We start from the raw sequence: 16210 nt of genomic DNA, 5'->3' as shown, positions 1-16210 counted from the left end.
AGGTATGCTGCTTTCTTTCTTAACACCTTGACTGTTGTCAACAAACATGTTCATCAGTATTCTCACTGAGATAAGACTTAGCTTACAGGTTGTCAGTGAAGGGCTGTCACCTCACTATGATAATACAGACCTTACAGGATAGGATGTCAGTGAAGGGCTGTCACCTCACTGAGGTAAGACAGACCTTACAGGTCAGGATTTCAATGAAGGGCTGTCACCTCACTGAGATAAGACAGAGCTTATGTATCAGGATGTCAGTGAAGGGTTGCCACCTCACTGACATAAGACAGAGCTTATAGGTCAAAATGTCAGTGAAGGGCTGCCACCTCACTGAGGTAAGACAGACCTTACAGGACAGGGTATCAGTGAAGGGCTGTCACCTCGCTGAGATAAGACAGAGCTTACAGGTCAGGATGTCAGTGAAGGGCTGTCACCTCGCTGAGATAAGACCGAGCTTACAGGTCAGGGATGTCAGTGAAGGTCTGTCACCTCACTGAGATAGGACAGAGCTTACAGGTCAGGATGTCAGTGAAGGGCTGTCACCTCACTGAGATAAGACCGAGCTTAGAGCTGAACCAGTCACACCAATGTAGTATAACTGCCTTTGTTCAACAGAACAAATCACACTTTTGTAGTATAACTACCTTTGTTCAACCGAGCCAGTCACGCCAATGTAGTATAACTTATAACTGCGTTTGTTCAACAGAACTAATCACACCATTGTAGTATAACTGCCTTTGTTCAACAGAACCAGTCACACCATTGTAGTATAACTGTCTTTGTTCAACAGAACCAGTCACACCAATGTAGTATAACTGCCTTTGTTCAACAGAACAAATCACACTTTTGTAGTATAACTACCTTTGTTCAACCGAGCCAGTCACGCCAATGTAGTATAACTTATAACTGCCTTTGTTCAACAGAACCAGTCACACCAGTGTAGTATAACTGCCTTTGTTCATCAGAACCAGTCACACCAGTGTAGTATAACTGCCTTTGTTCATCAGAACCAATCACAACCATTGTAGTATAACTGCGTTTGTTCAACAGAACCAGTCACACCAATGTAGTATAACTGCCTTTGTTCAACAGAACCAATCACACCATTGTAGTATAACTGCCTTTGTTCAACAGAACCAGTCACACCATTGTAGTATAACTGCCTTTGTTCAACAGAACAAATCACACTTTTGTAGTATAACTGCCTTTGTTCAACAGAACCAGTCACACCATTGTAGTATAACTGCCTTTGTTCATCAGAACCAGTCACACCATTGTAGTATAACTGCCTTTGTTCAACAGAACCAGTCACACCATTGTAGTATAACTGCCTTAATTTGTTCAACAGAACCAATCATAACCATTGTAGTATAACTGCCTTTGTTCAACAGAACCAGTCACACCAATGTAGTATAACTGCCTTTGTTCAACAGAACCAATCATACTTTTGTGGTATGACTGACTTTGTTCAACAAAACCAAACACACCATTGCAGTATGACTACCTTAATTTGTTCAACAGAACCAATCACACCATTGTAATATAACTGCCTTTCTTCAACAGAACTAATCGCACCATTATAGTATAACTGCCTTCCAAACTCATATCACACTGATCTCATTTCAACAAGGTACAGAAATCAATCAGTGTGTCTTCTTCTTAGTTTGTGGGTTGTGACTCCTACGTTCACTCATATACACAGGTGGGCTTCTATACATGTACATGTACGACCATTTTTACCCCCACCAAGTATGTAATCATACTTTGTTTTCAGAGGGGGGTGGGGGGAGTGGGGGGGTGCATGACAGGTATGTTCTTGTTTCCCAAATCTACAACAAAACACTGACATGGATCACGGGATCTATATAACGTGCGTTATCTGATCCTCTGCGTGTGGAAACGCATGAAGGAGGTTCAGGCACTATATAGCAGCTAGGTCTGCACATCTATAGCTGCTGACCAGGGAGATGGGGGAAAAAAATCTCCACCCTTCACCCACCAAGTGCCATGACTGGGATTCGAACCTGGGACCTGATTAAAAAGTCCAGCGCTTCAACCACTTGGCTGTTGCGCCCATCAAAGGGGTGGGTTAACTGAGCATTACAGATTTTATTTTCTCAGTATCTGGACTTTTTCTTCACGACACTGTAGAATAGAATAGAATAGAATATGTCTTTATTACCAAGTGTACTGGGGTCACAAGGAATATTGGGGGGGGGGGGATAGTACATAACAAGGTACTAACATAAATCGAAAATCATACACAAACACAGATACAGTAGAAATTAGGATACATACAAGTGCATATCAATATAAAAAACTTGAGCATACTCACACATGCACACACTGCACACACACACACACACACACACACACACACACACATACACACACATGCGCGCACACACACACTCTCTCTCTCTCTCTCTCTCTCTCTCTCTCTCTCTCTCTCTCTCTCTCTCTCTCTCACACACACACACACACACACACACATTTGAACAGAAGCCACATATTACATGTGGATGGGGCTGATGACTAGATCTTCAGGTGGATGGATGTTGATTGCACAGTTCTAGTTATCATACTGTATGCTTTTGTTCTGTAAAATCAGTGGGACCCACTGACATGTACACAAAAAGTAGTTATGCCCTTTTGAAACTCACAGCACACAGATCTCATTATCTCCAAGGTTCCTCATCAGGCAAGCGGTTAAAGAAGCATTGTAAAATATTTCCGGCATTCATAATGTCTTAATTGTAATTTATTTGCTTTTTGCCAGCATTTAAAAAAAAAAAGAAAAGGTTTATCATTGTTTAATTTTGTTTGTATATCTACACTCGCCGGCATCTTTTGTTGTGGTTGTTATTGTTCTTGTTAATTTTGTTTTGTTTTGTTTTGTTTTATGGTTCTCTTTTTTATTTTCTTTTGTCTGGTTTTTTTTTTTTCTTTTCTCTTATCTAAATTCAAATTTATGCCAGTTTCTATCCAATTTTTCCCTTCTTTTTTTTTATTAAGTGTACAGTGACTGTCAATAAATGTCTATATGTTTGTCATCATGTGAAAAATGAATAAAAACATTTGGAAAAAGCAACAACAACAAAAACCCGCTTTCTTTTCCAATAATGCAGAAGTGGTATACTCATGCTCCTTATTATTATGATATTATAATGCCACCACTCGCTTTCGCATTACCCCAGATACCATTACTGTAATAGTTGACAGAATTGATGCTGTTGCTATGTTTCAACTGGTCCAGGCGATTTATTATTAATGTCATCTTAAATCATCATGATTACTACAATCATTAATGTGTAAACATTGATTGATTGAATGATTGGACAAATCTTCTTTTTTTTTTTGTTGTTGTTGTTGATGATGTTGTTGTTGTTACAGATTTGTTTTGCCTTGTTTAGTCTGGTTTTGTTTTGTTTTGTTTTATCTCTCTCTCTGTAGTGGAAGATGCTACTGTTCATTTTATATTGTTTGTTTCATACTATTCTCTGTATTGTACCCATGTTTTTGGAAAATTTATATAAAAAAAAAAGTTTAAAAAAAAACAAACCCAAAGCAACATGAATCCCCCCCCCCCCCCCACCCCCTCCCTCCACTGATTCCAGATCAGAAGTGAAACTCCCGTCACACTGATCTCGTTTCACCAGTATGGTTGACAAGTGAAAGGGATTCACAAAGCATTGTCAAGTGAGTGATGGCCTAGAGGTAACGCGTCTGCCTAGGAAGCGAGAGAATCTAAGCGCGCTGGTTCGAATCACGGCTCAGCCGCCGATATTTTCTCCCCCTCCACTAGACCTTGAGTGGTGGTCTGGACGCTAGTCATTCGGATGAGACGATAAACCGAGGTCCCGTGTGCACCACGCACTTAGCGCACGTAAAAGAACCCACGGCAACAAAAGGGTTGTTCCTGGCAAAATTCTGTAGAAAAATCCACGTCAATAGGAAAAACAAATAAAACTGCACGCAGGAAAAAAAAAAAAAAGGGTGGCGCTGTAGTATAGCGACACGCTCTCCCCTGGGGAGAGAGAGCAGCCCAAATTTCACACAGAGAAATCTGTTGTGATAAAAAGAAATACAAAATACAAAATACAAAATGTGATTTGTTTTTTTCCCTCCCCCTGGTTCCAGATCTGACGTGGGAGTGGTTCAGGACCAGGCCTCCCTGCCAGCGCTGCGGCAGTCGGTGGGCACCAAAGCCATGGAGAGACGGAAACGGGTGCAGCTCATGCAGAAAGACAAACTGCGGAAACAGATTGTCCGAGAATAGTGCCTATAACTATTATGTTGTATTGTGTTGTGTTGTATTGTACTACATTGCATTGCGTTGTATTCTATGGTATTGTATTGTATTGCATTGTGCTGCATTACATTTTTAGTCACAACAGATTTCCCCTGCGTGAAATATGCGCCAAATTTCCCTCAGTGAGAGTGCGTCACTGCAATGCGGCGCAATGCCCCCCCACCCCCACCCTCACCCCGCGCCCCCCCACCCTCCCCCCTTTTTTCTGCCTGCAAGTGGATTTGTTTTCCTATTGAGGTGGATTTTTCTACTGGCTTTCGCCAGGGATTTCATCCTTTTGTTGCCGTGGGTTCTTTTACGTAGCACTAAGTGCTATGTTGAACACAGGACCTTGGTCTGTTGTCTCATCTGACTGACTAGCATCCAGACCTCCACGTAAGGTCTAGTGGAGGGGGAGAAAATACTGGCGAGCTTGAGATTCGAACCTCACTCGCCTTGGGGTCAGGCGTTACCACTAGGCCACCACACACACACACACACACACACACACACATATATATATATATATATATATATATATATATATATATATATATATATATGTATGTGTGTGTATATATATATATATATATATATATGTATGTATATATATGTATATATATATGTAGTTGTTCCTGTAAATACAGTTGTGTGTTTGTGGTGTGTACTTGTCTGTGTATGCTCGTGGTTTATCTGGCATTCAAGTGATGTCTGCTGCAATGGATGATGACCGGGAAGTGATCTCCCCCCCCCCACCCCCACCCCCCACCCCCCCAAAAAAAATTATTTGAAATAGAAGGAAAATCTATTTCTTGATTTAAAAAGAAGAAGAAATAAAAGATGAAGTGGTTTTGTTGTATTGATGTCTGCAGCAGAAAAAATGTTGGGAATGTATTACCCCAATAAAAAAAAATAAATGAATAAAAAAAAAAATCGTACTTGAAATGAGAAGAAAATGAGTTATATATAGTTGTTGAAATTAAAAACAAAAGAAAACATTGTATTGGTGAAGATAAATTGCAAATATCTCTGCACTTGTGTGTGATTTTTGTTGTTGTTGTTGTTGTTGTTGTTGCTTTGGCTTGGTTTGCTTTCAAAGTTGTTTATCTATTTATATTTGTTGTTTGTTTATTTATCTATTTGTTCATTTCTTTATGTCTCTCTCCCCCCCCCCTCCCCCCTTCTCTCCCTCTCTGTCTGTCTGCCTGTTTGTCTTTCTTTCTCTGTGTGTGTGTGTGTGTGTGTTACAGTCCATTAATGGTTTTATGGTTTCGCTGTTATTGAAATCTTAACCAATAATCTAAAGATTCTATGTAAGGTGAATGAAAGTTGCTGTAATCTGTGTTTGATTTCAAAATTAAAAAAAACAATCAAATCCAACATACAAACAGACTCGCACACTCATACAGACACAGATACACATTCACAGACAGACAGGCAGGCAGACAGGCAGACAGATATTAGACAGACAGACAGACAGGCACACACACACACACACACACACACACACACACACACACACACACACAAATCCACACACACACACACAAATCCACACACAAACCCACACACAAGCAAAGACTATTTTGCCATACGTGTTTGCTGAATGCTCCCTGTGTTTTTGATCATTTCTCAGCGGGATGGTTTCATGTTAGCTGGTTTGGTCTGGCTTGTTGACCAGTATTGTGTGTGACGGGCGCAATAGCCGAGTGGTTAAAGCGTTGGACCGTCAATCTGAGGGTCCCGGGTTCGAATCACAGTGATGGCGCCTGGTGGGTAAAGGGGTGGAGATTTTTACGATCTCCCAGGTCAACATATGTGCAGACCTGCTAATGCCTGAACCCCCTTCGTGTGTATATGCAAGCAGAAGATCAAATATGCACGTTAAAGATCCTGTAATCCATGTCAGCGTGCGGAGGGTTATGGAAACAAGAACATACCCAGCATGCACATCCCCGAAAACGGAGTATGGCTGCCTACATGGCGGGGTAAAAACGGTCATACACGTAAAAGCTCACTCATGTGCATACGAGTGAATGCAGAAGAAGAAGAAGACCAGTATTGTGCATGGTAAATTCATTCTTGATTTTGTCTTCATTTTGCTGACCAGCACCGTGCAGACAAGACCTAACCAATAACTGCCAGCAGGCAGTGAAGAGAGTCAGTGTGAAAGTCCTACCTCAGTGCAGGCTCACATCTATCAGGATATATATATATATATATATATATATATAATTTTTTTTTCCAATGATATGGCAATGTGTGGGTGTGTTTTTTTTCTGATAATGAATACACAAAGTCAACACACACACACACACACACACACACACACACAGAAAAAGTACTACCCATGTATGAACCCATGAATGAAAATGAGTCTGACAGTTATCAAACTAAAATATGTTGCTTTTTTTCCCCCCCAATAAACAGTAGCTTTTTTCTGCTTAAAGAGAGAGAGAGGGGGGGGGTATAAATGGATGAGTAAATAAAAAAAGAAACACCAGAAATAAAGATGTATGATTTTTTTTTAAAGCAAACAACCCCCCTAGGCCACCCCCCCCCCCCCCCCCTACCGCCCCCCCCTACCCTTCCCCCCCCCAAAAAAAAACCCCAAAACAAAACAAAAAAAAACAAAACCACACACACACACACAAAAACCAAACCCATACACACATACCAAAAGAATTGACATTATATTTTCAGCCAGAGTGACTGAAGAAATCTGCTGCTAGGTAAAGATATACCAGTTATAATGTTTCCTGTCACTACTTAACAGCAAGGAAAGAAATGTTAGAAACTAGCCTTCAACAGAGTGTGTGTGTTTCCAGTCAGTCTCCAAGACCTAGAAGTTGATTACTGTGATCAGTGACCTTGCATGCACATCATCGTGCATGAAAGTCTGCTGAAACGGATAATGTCTGTTTTGTTGACTCACTTGTGTAAACAAAGTGAGTCTATGTTTTAACCTGGTGTTCGGTTGTCTGTGTGTGTGTGTGTGTGTCTGTGTCTGTGTCTGTGTGTCCGTGTAAACTTTAACATTGACATTTTCTCTGCAAATACTTTGTCAGTTGACACCAAATTAGGCATAAAAATAGGAAAAATTCAGTTCTTTCCAGTCATCTTGTTTAAAACAATATCTGGGATGGGCACACACAAAAAAGAAAAAAAAAAAATGAAGCCTAATTATATGCAAACTGTATTTACTGTTATATTTATATTTTTTTGTATTCTCTAAACTTGGCATTTTGATCTGATATTTGACCCAACAACAAGAGCAGTCATTATTATCATTTTTTGTTCAAACAGGAACTTTTTTTGCTATCCATGGAAGTTTTATTTATTTTGCAAACATTTTGGTGCAGATAGTAAAAAAGGGAAATTACTCTGTAATTAATGCTAGGGGACTTAATTCGAATCTGGTTAGGACTTTTTTCTTTTTCTTTTTTTAACGCGAAGCTTTATAATAACAAATACAGAACACATTTTAACGATTAGATTTTTTTTTTAAAGTGTATCACAAGTGAGTCTTGAAGGCCTTGCCTCTCTTGTTTTGATATTGTTTTTATGATGTGAAAGTGAATTGGTTATTTTCCTTGTGACCTCTTTTCAGCTTTGAAAAGGGAATGGCGTTGTTCAGAATGACTGATGGAATGTTTGTGTTCATGGGTGTCAGTGTATGGAGGTGGGCAGGGGGTGGTGGTGCATGCCTCTATGTGTGTGTGTGTATGTGTGTGTGTGTGTGTGTGTTTGAGCATGTGTGTGTGTTTATGTTTGTGTTTGAGCATGTTTGAGAGAGAGAAAGAGAGAGAGAGAGTGTGTGTGTGTGTGTGTGTGTGATTTGGGAAGAACCTCACAGCTGATCAAAGTTCAGATGTTGATTGTGCATTCTATAGTTTTCTCTTTGATGACAATCCCCACACAGGTACTTGTGAAGTCAGGAGAAGTGAACATTTCATACCAAGTACCTGTCAGGTCTATGGTTTAAACCCTCATCATCACCTTTAGTGGGTTCAGGGAAGAGGGAGCATTTCATACCAAATACCTGTCAGGTCCGTGGTTTAAACCCCCATCCTCACCTTTAGTGGGTTCAGGGAAGAGCGAGCATTTCATACCAAATACCTGTCAGGTCTGTGGTTTAAACCCCCATCCTCACCTTTAGTGGGTTCAGGGAAGAGCGAGCATTTCATACCAAATACCTGTCAGGTCCATGGTTTAAACCCCCATCCTCACCTTTAGTGGGTTCAGGGAAGAGTGAGCATTTCATACCAAACACCTGTCAGGTCTATGGTTTAAACCCCCATCCTCACCTTTAGTGGGTTCAGGGAAGAGGGAGCATTTCATACCAAATACCTGTCAGGTCTATGGTTTAAACCCCCATCCTCACTTTTAGTGGGTTCAGGGAAGAGGGAGCATTTCATACCAAATACCTGTCAGGTCCATGGTTTAAACCCCCATCCTCACCTTTAGTGGGTTCAGGGAAGAGTGAGCATTTCATACCGAAGACCTGTCAGGTCCATGGTTTAAACCCCCATCCTCACCTTTAGTGGGTTCAGGGAAGAGGGAGCATTTCATACCAAATACCTGTCAGGTCCATGGTTTAAACCCCCATCCTCACCTTTAATGGGTTCAGGGAAGAGTGAGCATTTCATACCAAGTACCTGTTTGGTCCATTGTTCACACCCATCTTCAGTTACAGTGGGTTAAGGGAAGAACAAGGTTTTCTTCTCATCGGTTAACATTTGTGCAGACTGTGTGTGTGTGTGTGCGTGTGTGCGCGCGTGTGTGTGTGGTGTGTGTGTGATGCATGCGTTTATGTGTTGTTTGCATCTGTGCTTGTATCTACAGCCATTATCTGATACAGGACTAAATTCCACCTGATCCATCCATTTCTATTGCAATCAAATGATTTGATTTGAATCAATCAATCAGCTGTTTTGATGAATGGTTTGGTAAAAACAATTGTTTCCCAAGAACCAATATGTAATTTTTTGTGTTTTTGAAAAATACTATCTTATAATTTTTGTTAGTTTGGGGCTCAGGCTGATTTTGTTGTGATTAATATATTGTAATGTGTGTGTGCGTGTGTGTGCGCGTGCAGGCGCATGTGTGTGTGTGTATGTGTGTGTGTGCATGGTTTTTGTTTCATTTGTTGTTTGTTTTGAAAAAAAAAATTTTTCAGGGGTTGAGTGAGTTGGGGGGTGAAGTTTAGTCCTAAATTAGTTTTGTGGTGATGACTTTGATATCATTGTTGTTGTTGTTTTTGACTTTTGCAGTTTTATGCAGATGTTCTGAGTCACATTAATCATGGATGCTGTTTCTGTTACAATCTTCCTTGCTACCCTTACCTAACCTACCTCCTGCCTAAAAAGAGTGAAAAACAAAACAAAACAAAACAAAAAAAACCTTGAATCAACAACAAAAAATTGTGAAGAAATCAGTTGTTCTTGTTTGTTTGTTTCCTTACATCTATCTGTATATGGTTTTTGTGGGTTTTTTTAAAATTTGTTTTACTTTGTTGTTGTTTTTTTTGGGGGGTTGGTTTTTTTTTTGTTGGTTTTGTATTACTCAGTATCTGTTGAGCATGACTGTGAACTTCCACAAGTCAGTGCTTGCATATCAAACGACACAACTGCATCATCTGTTCAGCAGTATAAACAATGGATGGATCACATCAGTTTTGATGCATATTTTGTTGTTGTTGTTGTTGTTGTTGCTGTTTTTCTGCAACCAGTCTTTCTGTCTACCTGTCTGTTACACTGTGTCTTCTTCATCATTATTTTATTATTCACCATATCCACCCCCGTTCACCATTCATGTCAATCTCTTTCTTTTTCTGTGTGTGCTCACTTCAGTTGTTCATGTCCATAGAAACACACATAGGTCATGTGTGTACACACACACACACACACACACACACACACACACACATACACACACACAAACACTCACACACACACACACACACACACACACACACACACACACACACACACACAATTATATGTATGTATATAATTATGTGTGTGTGTGTGTGTGTGTGTGTGTAATACATTTTGTTGTAACAAATTTGTCTGTGTGAAATTCAGGCTGCTATCCTTGGGGAAGAATCTGCTGCTGCCTGCAAGTATATTTGTTTTACCTCAAAGGGGATTTTTCTATAGAATTTTGTCAGGGACTACCATTTTGTTGCCATGGATCCTTTTTTTCCTGCGCTAAGTGCATGGTGGACATGGGACCTTAGTTTATCATCTCATCTGAGTTACCTGTGTCCTTTTATATGCTAAGTGCATGATGCACATGGGACCTTGGTTTAACATTTCATCTAAGTTACTGGCGTCCTTTTATATACAAAGTGCATGCTGTACCCGGGACCTTGGTTTATCATCTCAGCTGAGTTACTGGCGTCCTTTTACATGCGCTAAGTGCATGCTGTACACGGGACCTTGGTCTATCATCTCAGCTGAGTTACTGGCGTCCTTTTACATGCGCTAAGTGCATGCTGCACACGGGACCTTGGTATATCATCTTAGCTGAGGTACTGGCGTCCTTTTATATACAGAGTGCATGCTGCACACGGGACCTTGGTATATCATCTCAGCTGAGTTACTGGCGTCCTTATACATACGCTAAGTGCATGCTGCACACGGGACCTTGGTATATCATCTCAGCTGAGTTACTGGCGTCCTTATACATACGCTAAGTGCATGCTGCACACGGGACCTTGGTATATCATCTCAGCTGAGTTACTGGCGTCCTTTTATATACAGAGTGCATGCTGCACACGGGACCTTGGTCTATCATCTCAGCTGAGGTACTGGCGTCCTTTTATATCTTTTATATACAGAGTGCATGCTGCACAAGGGACCTTGGTATATCATCTCAGCTGAGGTACTGGCGTCCTTATACATACGCTAAGTGCATGCTGCACACGGGACCTTGGTCTATCATCTCAGCTGAGTTACTGGCGTACTTATACATACGCTAAGTGCATGCTGCACACGGGACCTTGGTATATCATCTCAGCTGAGGTACTGGCGTCCTTTTATATACAGAGTGCATTCTGCACACAAGACCTTGGTATATCATCTCATCCGAGTTACTGGCGTCCACACCACCACTCAAGGTGTAGTGGAGGGGGAGAAAATCCTGGTGAGTATGGATTCGAACCCCTGTGCTCAGATTCTACTGCTTTCCAGGTGGATGTGTTATTACCAGGCTACACTCCATTACATAGAGTGATGGCCCAGTGGTAATACAGAATCTGAGCGTGCTGGTTCAAATCACGGCTCAGCTGCCGATGTTTTCTCCCCCTCCACTAGACCTTGAGTGGTGGTCTGGACGCTAGTCATTCGGATGAGACGATAAACCGAGGTCCTATGTGCAGCTTACACTTAGCGCACATAAAAGAACCCATGGCAACAAAAGGGTTGTTCCTGGTAAAATTCTGCAGAAAAATCCACTTCGATAGGAAAAACAAATAAAACTGCATGCAGGAAAAGATACAAAAATAAATAAATAAATAAAAGGGGTGGGGGAGGGGAGGGGGGCGGTGGCGCTGTAGTGTAGCGACGCGCTCTCCCTGGAGAGAGCAGCCCGAATCAGTTCACACAGAGAAATCTGTTGTGATAAAAAGAAATACAAATACAAACAAATACCATCTCTCTCTCTCTCTCTCTCTCTCTCTCTCTCTAGTCATATATATATATATATAATTATTATACATATATATACACAAAATTATCACACTCTCTTGCGGTTATGAGCATCGCTCCTTGTAGATTCCACTTTACTGTAAGCATCACAAGTTGTAAAACATGAAAATAGAAACAACTCAGATCGTGTCTCTGAAACTTGTGGTTATAATTCAGCAAAGTTTCATAGGGGTTGGCGGCTCCCCCAGACTGAGGAATCTGTACTCCAGTGAAAATTTGCCGAATTATGACCGCATGTTTAGAAGAAGACATGAAACGGAATGTATGTTGCAATGAACAGGGGAAAGAGGCACATCCAAATGCATGGACAGTACGACAGTACATGTAAGAACTGTTGTGAGTGAGGAAAAAAGCCGACGTGCAAAAAATTCCAACTTTGAAACAAATATCCCCTCTCCCTTAACTTGTTCTCCTCCTCCCTCCCCTCCGTTCTCCTCCTCCCTAGCCACCCTCCCCTCCGTTCTCCTCCTCCCTAGCCACCCTCCCCTCCGTTCTCCTTCTTCCTAGCCACCCTCCCCCCTCCCCTCCGTTCTCCTCCCTCCCCTCCGTTCTCCTTCTTCCTAGCCACCCTCACCCCTCCCCCCCGTTCTCCTCCCTCCCCTCCGTTTCTCCCTTCCTAGCCACCCTCCCGCCCTACCCCCCGTTCTCACTCCTCCCTCCGTTCTCCTCCTTCCTAGCCACCCTCCCCACTCCCTCCGCCCTCCCCCCTCCCCCTCCGTTCTCCTCCTTCCTAGCCACCCTCCCCACTCCCCTCCGCCCTCGCCCCTCCCCTCCGTTCTCCTTCTTCCTAGCCACCCTCCCCACTCCCCTCCGCCTCCCCCCTCCCCTCCGTTCTCCTCCTTCCTAGCCACCCTCCCCACTCCCCTCCGCCCTCGCCCCCTCCCCTCCGTTCTCCTCCTTCCTAGCCACCCTCCCACTCCCCTCCGCCTCCCCCCTCCCCTCCGTTCTCCTCCTTCCTAGCCACCCTCGCCCTCCCCTCCGCCCTCGCCCCTCCCCTCCGTTCTCCTCCTTCCTAGCCACCCTCCCCCCTCCCCTCCATTCTCCTTCTTCCTAACCACCCTCCCCCCTCCCCTCCGTTCTCCTTCTTCCTAGCTACCCTCCCCCCTCACCTCCGTTCTCCTCCTTCCTAGCCACCCTCCCCCCTCCCCTCCGTTCTCCTTCTTCCTAGCCACCCTCCCTCCTCCCCTTCGTTCTCCGGCCTTCAGTCCTAGCCCCTCCCGTCCATTCTCCTCCGGCCTCCCCGCTCGATCCCCTCCGTTCTCCTCCTTCCTTGCCCCTCTCTCCTCCGTTCTCCTTCCTAGCGCCCCTCAGCCCTCCCCTCAGTCGTTCTCCTACTCGGTTCCTCACCCCTCCCCTCCCAGCCGGAAAACATATTCTGCAAGGGGTATGCTTTTGTTGTTGTTGTTGTTTAGATAAATACCATGACAACACACATTGTGCGTCACATTTTCGAACCCACATACATGCAAGCATAAACGACGAGCAGCTGCTGGCAAGGATGCAGGACCACCATCACTGTGGCAACAGCATGCGCGCTGTGTAGAAGCTACATTACAGCCAGACCCCTTCCCCCCCCCCCCCCCCCCATCCCCCACGCCCCCGTGGCTCCAATCAATCAAAGTAAAAAAAAAAAATCATTGATTATCAGTATCATTAATCTGTGGAATAACCTCTCCTCTGACACCATCAGTGCATCATCAGTAAACGCCTTCAAAAACCAAATTGACAAAACTTTTAAGGACCATGTATTTTCCATCGATTTAAATCTTTATTGAGCCAGAAATAAATGTAGTACACACTATGCCTGATTAAACCTTGGAACAGTTCACTATATACTGATCCAAAAGCACATTAATGGACATTACTACGAGGGCAAAAGGCTTCAAGCCTATAGCCGAATATTTCTGTGATTCTGAAAACTTGTTGATTGCGTAACACACTTCAATAAAAATGAAAGAAAACTCAAATAAAAATGACTTGTCATGCCAGGACATGTTCGTGCATTGGTAAATACGCGCGCGCGCGCACACACACACACACACACACACACATCTGCGCCTGGAATATGAGTAACCAAGGTGCGATTTCTCGTTAAAAGGAATTTAGAGTGCTGTCCCTTACCCGTAAAGTGCAGATTTGATCGAAGAACGCCGATAACAACATTATCACACGTGCATAATTTCTTATTGTTTGCTTTGAGCAAACGAAACATTACGCAATGTAGTTGAGGTCGGTTTATAGGCCTAGTTGCAGCGATATCTGTTTTATTCCCCCAGAGCGCGTTTGGAACAAGCAGTCCAGGTAGGATGCTTTTGACGTTCTTGGGAGTCTGGGTTGATTCATGAACAAACTTTCGATACGTTGACAGTTACAGGAAACGTATGACCATTGACTACAATGTATAGACCTTTAAGATTCAGTGTTATTGAATGTGATTGCAGTGCACGGTTTCTATATGTATAATACAAGCAAGAGGGAAGAAACATGAGTAGAAAAGGTCTGTATGAGGTAACGATATTTATATTATCATTATAATTATCATGTATTCTTTCGGCGTTTCGCCCCTTCTCAGAACTCCATACGAACCTCTGGCAGCTTCTTTCCCAGCTGCGTAGTCTTTGTGGCATATTTAAGACGAATCATTGATCAGATTGCATTACTCGGTGACTGACAAGACAAGACCAAAAACGATTTAAACATGGTTGTGCTGTGTAAGATCATATTCATTTTAACTGATTATGTTACAGTTTTCACATTATGCGGAGCCAGTTTACACACACACACACACACACACACACACAGAGACACACACACACACACACACACACACACACACACACACACACACAGACACACACACACACACACACACAATCACACACACACAACACACACACTCTCTCGATCTCTCTCTCTCGATCTCTCTCTGTGTCTCTCTCCCTCTGTTTCTCTATCTCTCTCCCTCACACACACACACACATATGCACATGCACACGCATATACACGCATGCACTGTCTTCATTTTGGGGTGTTTGGCAGAGAATTGTTTAATGGATTTGACAAAGGATTTGCTGCTGTCTTTTGGGTCAGATATTTTGTTATCATTCAGCCCGCAATGAACCACAACAGTGTCCACAGATTTCTTTGACTCTTATGATGAGACAGTTGCTTTTATTGTCAATTCCAGGTCATCAAGTGTATGAATTTTATGTTGAATTACATGGAAGCCATAAGAACAGCCAAGTCTTACTCCGTTTACCCCACTCATGACTGAGTCATGCAGAAGCATAACTTGAGGAAGACCTTGATATTTTTCCTCATCTTCTCCATAGACCTTTTTAGTTCTGTTTTTTCGAAAAGACTGCAGTTTGATGTCTTGATGAAAAGTGACATCATTGTTTTGTTCCTTTCTTACTTTATTTTCTTTTGTGTTATCTTTTTAAAGTTTCCTTTGTGTCCAGTTTGATGCACACCTAAGTGTGTATTGCAGGAGTCGTGGCTGGAGTGGCTGGAGTAACAGGAGCAGGTTTGGTGGTTTTTACAATATCAGTATAAGTTTTTGTTTTTGTTTGAAATGGAGCTGTCTGTCTGTGTGGAACTGTCAACAGCGTCATGTTTGTACTGTGGATTTCTTAGGGTGCAAATTATTTCTTTTTGGTCATTGAGAGCTTTTTCTAGATGATGATGATAATAGTATTTATATAGTGCTGAATCTTGTGCAGAGACAAATCTATGACACAAATACCATGACATCACATGACACAGCGATCATTCTGCATAAACTTTCCATAATGTCAGTGAGGTGGTGAAGATCACTTACTGTCTTGCTGGCCTCAGTTCTGTTTTCATTGTCAGTGACGTTGACATTTTCTTTTGTGTTGCCCACTTGGGTAGAAACTTTTACAGCTGTTGTTTTCAAGGCAGATGCTTTTCAACTTTCTTTTGGAGATTTAACTTTTTTTTCTTTTGGTGCTGGAAAGTCCAGTCGGCCTCCCAAGCTTCTTGTTCTTGTCATGCTTGCAGAGATGCTACAATTTCAGCAGCTCAGAATTTTAATTGTTGACTATTTCTGCCATCTTGAATCCTTCTCATTTGTCATCAGGAATCGATCCATCTGTAATTATATGGAGATGATTCTGGTACTTTTCTGCAATGTGCATTCTTGCAGTACTCGTTGTGATATTGATGTTTTCTTCCTTTTTTGTTT

At 42.4% G+C, this 16210-nt stretch overlaps 1 protein-coding gene across 2 annotated transcripts in view; it reads left to right on the top strand.

Annotated features, from left to right (window-relative positions):
- Positions 1-4799, top strand: part of LOC143288079 (uncharacterized) — a 25089-nt gene extending 20290 nt beyond the window's left edge. For both annotated transcript variants that reach the window (XM_076596356.1, XM_076596357.1), the window contains exon 9: positions 4141-4799. In XM_076596356.1, the coding sequence (XP_076452471.1) occupies positions 4141-4279 (139 nt within the window). In that variant the 3' untranslated portion in view covers positions 4280-4799. The remainder of the gene's footprint in view (positions 1-4140) is intronic.
- Positions 4800-16210: the final 11411 nt, after the last annotated feature.

This window comes from Babylonia areolata, chromosome 12 (genome assembly GCF_041734735.1).
Source record: "Babylonia areolata isolate BAREFJ2019XMU chromosome 12, ASM4173473v1, whole genome shotgun sequence".
In the NCBI taxonomy this organism is placed as follows: Eukaryota; Metazoa; Mollusca; class Gastropoda; order Neogastropoda; family Buccinidae; genus Babylonia; species Babylonia areolata.
Note: the sequence above shows the minus strand (reverse complement) of the source record. Positions and strands in the feature narration are given on the sequence as shown.